This window comes from Bactrocera latifrons, unplaced genomic scaffold (genome assembly GCF_001853355.1).
Source record: "Bactrocera latifrons isolate USDA-ARS-PBARC rearing strain unplaced genomic scaffold, ASM185335v1 scaffold_141, whole genome shotgun sequence".
NCBI classification, from domain to species: Eukaryota; Metazoa; Arthropoda; class Insecta; order Diptera; family Tephritidae; genus Bactrocera; species Bactrocera latifrons.
The window spans coordinates 359,949-363,324 of record NW_017534864.1 but is presented as its reverse complement, the minus strand read 5'-3'; the positions used below and the strand labels follow the sequence as shown (position 1 = coordinate 363,324).

The following is a 3,376-nucleotide window of genomic DNA, read 5'->3' as shown; positions in this document are numbered from 1 at the left end:
TGTGTTGGACGTTCCCCTGGTTGGAACTTTGTCTTTTCTGGTGTATAGAAATCACCTTCTGGTCTCAAATTATCTTCTGGCCGTTTCTGAACTGGACGTTCAGTTGGCCTGAATCCAGGTTTTTCTGGAGTGTAAAATTCACCCTCAGGGCGAAGATTGTCCTCAGGTCTAACTTGTGTTGGACGTTCCCCTGGTTGAAACTTTGTCTTTTCTGGTGTATAGAACTCGCCTTCTGGTCTCAAATTATCTTCTGGTTTCTTCTGAACTGGACGTTCAGCAGGCCTAAAACCAGGTTTTTCTGGAGTGTAAAACTCACCTTCAGGGCGAAGGTTGTCCTCAGGTCTAACTTGTGTTGGACGTTCCCCTGGCTGGAACTTTGTCTTTTCTGGTTTATAGAACTCGCCTTCTGGTCTTAAATTATCTTCTGGCTTCTTTTGAGTTGGACGTTCCGCTGGTTTAAATCCGGGCTTCTCAGGAGTGTAAAATTCACCTTCTGGTCGCAAATTGTCAGCATGTCGTACTTGTGTGGGACGCTCTCCAGGTTGAAATTTGGTTTTCTCTGGTGAATAGAAATCACCTTCTGGCTTCAAATTATCTTCTGGTTTCTTCTGAACTGGCCGTTCAGCAGGCCTAAATCCAGGCTTTTCTGGAGTGTAAAACTCTCCTTCTGGTTTAAGATTATCAATTGGTTTGATTTGTTCCGGCCTACACACAAATGTGTATTCTTCATTTACGTCAAATGTCATTTCTCCTTCAGTTTTGAGATTGTCTTTTCTTATTATTCGTGTTGTCTGTTCCGCTGGTTCATACGAGATCTTTTCGGGCACTATGAATTCACCTTCAGGGCGGAGATTGTCCTCTGGTTTCTTTTGTAACGGGCGCTCTGTTGATTGATAGACTGGTTTGTCGGGAGTGTAGAAATCTCCTTCCGGTTTTAGGTTGTCTTTATATTTAATTTGAGTAGGTTTTTCTGCTGGAACATATGTTGTTTTTTCTGGCATATAAAATTCACCTTCAGATTTGAGGTTATCAGTGGGTTTGACTGGCAGAGGCCTTATTACATATTGATATTCCTCTTTTTCCGTAAATGTCATTTCTCCTTCACTGCGCAAGTTGTCTTTTCTAATTATGCGTTCCGTTCTTTCAGCTGGTTGGAATGGAATTTTCTCGGGAACTAAAAATTCTCCCTCAGGTTTCAAATTGTCCTCGGGTTTTATTAAAGTGACTTGCTCGTCAATGTCATACAAAAGTTTTAATCGAGATTCTTCGAGATCCTTTTTAGACCAAGTGTTGGACCTTATTCGCTTTTGAGATTCGTCCAGCAAATCTATTAATTAACAAAAAACGCAGTTCTTAATTCCAAGAAAGGATATATTGTATATACTATGGACTTTACCTATAGTCTCTATAATAGCATCCGTCTTCTTAACGCTTGAAGCACAATGGTGGCGACTGAAATGAGTATATTTGATATTTTGATGAAAAATGCGAATTTAAAGCCAATTATAAAGAACAAACATTTCTAAAAACTAATTATTTATATTGCTTACCCACAAGTGCAGATTTCACAAATACACATCTCCGTATGCTTTGAACCAAATGTATCTTTTTTATCGACTCCACGCTAGAATATAAATATTTTAAGTTCAATTCTCATATTCAAGCAAAAAGTTTTGTGCCTTACGATTCTTGAGTCGCTAGTAGTCAGCTTTTCTCTCTTAACGTCGTCAACTTCATCGTATATATTTGTGGTAATATCTTTGCGTTTTGATGTGTTAGTACGTTCATTGGTTATATTTTCACTGTCTTCTGTTATCTGCACATTCTTTTCGATTTCAACAAATTCGTCAATATAAATTGTCTTTTTGGGCGTTTCAACGATTCTCTCAATCACATCGGTATGCGTTTTCTCATCTAGGACTCGCCAATCGTTCAAGCTGGCATCAAATATCTGGAACATTATTAAAAATTTTTTTGCAAATTAGTAATTACTTCGATTTGAGGTATATTTACAAATAGCTCTTAAAAAGGATTTTTTGCATCGGCCCAAAACTGAACTTTGACCCCAGCATATAATGGCTATGTACTATGTATATAATTATCTCAATGAATCTTAGTAAACAAAATTATATATTTAAAGTAGAAGTGAACTTAGGCTTCAATACTACAACTATATACCGAGTTGAGAACATTTTATATACACCCCACTTTTTTTTATACGGTAGATGAAGCAAAAAACCAAAGGAATCTGTTAATCCAGAATTAAGAAAAAGAAAATATAATATAAATAAAGAAAAAATATTTACATAGCTACATACATAATTATTCGTCGCTACTTGATAACAAGCGCAATTGTTTGCGACGAACTGGACTAAAGAAAGAATTCATTTTATTCGGAGAACGGGAAACGGAAGTATTGAGCAATTTGGACCATTTGAAAGGTGCCATGTTAAGGAGCATTATTTGTGTCATGTTTTATCTCGAATCGTTATGTCATCTAATTGTTTAACAAATCCGCGTGCGAGCCTTCTGATTTATCCTTGAAACTTCGTTTATCATTTTAGATTTAGTAAAATAGAGAGGTTGGTATTTTAAATAGGCAAAATTGAACAACCGTCACACGCATTAGGTCACAAATAAGCAATGAAACAAAAATTTGGTTCCAAAAATCGCAGTAGCGAGAGGCAACTGGAGTTAACAAATTTTGAAAAGAGGGCCCTACCCTCTTAATGGTTTAATGTATATATCTTATAAAGCTGTATCAACCGAACTTAGAAGAACCATCATATTTTTTTTTATTTTGCACTACATTCATTGATTTCCGTATTCTAATGTACTTAACCATAATAAAATTGCGTGGCACCATTTTTTCAATGATTCTCATTTTGAGAAAGGATTTGGGTTTGCATCCGTATAAAACTGTTCTCACTGAAGAACTGAAGCCATTGCACCACTGTAGTGAATTTGTTGATTTCGTCTTGGAACAACTTGAAAACGATAACGATTTAAAAAAAATTATCTTCTCCTATGAGACTTACTTTCATCTGAGAGGTACGCTAAATAAACAAAACTGTTGATTCTGGTGCGAAGAAGATTCACAAATTCTTCAAGAACAAACATTACATTCACCTAAATTCACAGTTTGATGTGATTTTTTATCTGGTAGAATCATCGGTCCGTACTTCTTTCAAAAAGTAGCTGGTGATACCGTTACTGTCAATGGAAAATGGTATAGATCGATGTAAACAATTTTTTTATGACCGCAATTGTAAGAAGTTGATCTTACCGGTTGATTATAATGTAATTATTTAACATCATTAGACTACTTCTTGTGGAGTTATTTGAAGTCATTGGCCTTTAGTAAAAAAAAAAAAAA

General features: G+C 35.9%; 1 protein-coding gene across 3 annotated transcripts in view; it reads right to left on the bottom strand.

The window, feature by feature from the left end:
• LOC108965535 overlaps positions 1 to 3,376 on the bottom strand; it is an 18,468-nt gene that overhangs the window by 7,407 nt on the left and 7,685 nt on the right. For 2 of the 3 annotated variants that reach the window (XM_018928022.1, XM_018928023.1), the window contains exons 2-5: positions 1,685 to 1,951; positions 1,551 to 1,624; positions 1,397 to 1,452; positions 17 to 1,327 (exon numbers count right to left, since the gene is read on the bottom strand). In XM_018928022.1, the coding sequence (XP_018783567.1) occupies positions 17 to 1,327; positions 1,397 to 1,452; positions 1,551 to 1,624; positions 1,685 to 1,951 (1,708 nt within the window). The remainder of the gene's footprint in view (positions 1 to 16; positions 1,328 to 1,396; positions 1,453 to 1,550; positions 1,625 to 1,684; positions 1,952 to 3,376) is intronic. The other variant, XM_018928024.1, reaches the window with a different exon arrangement.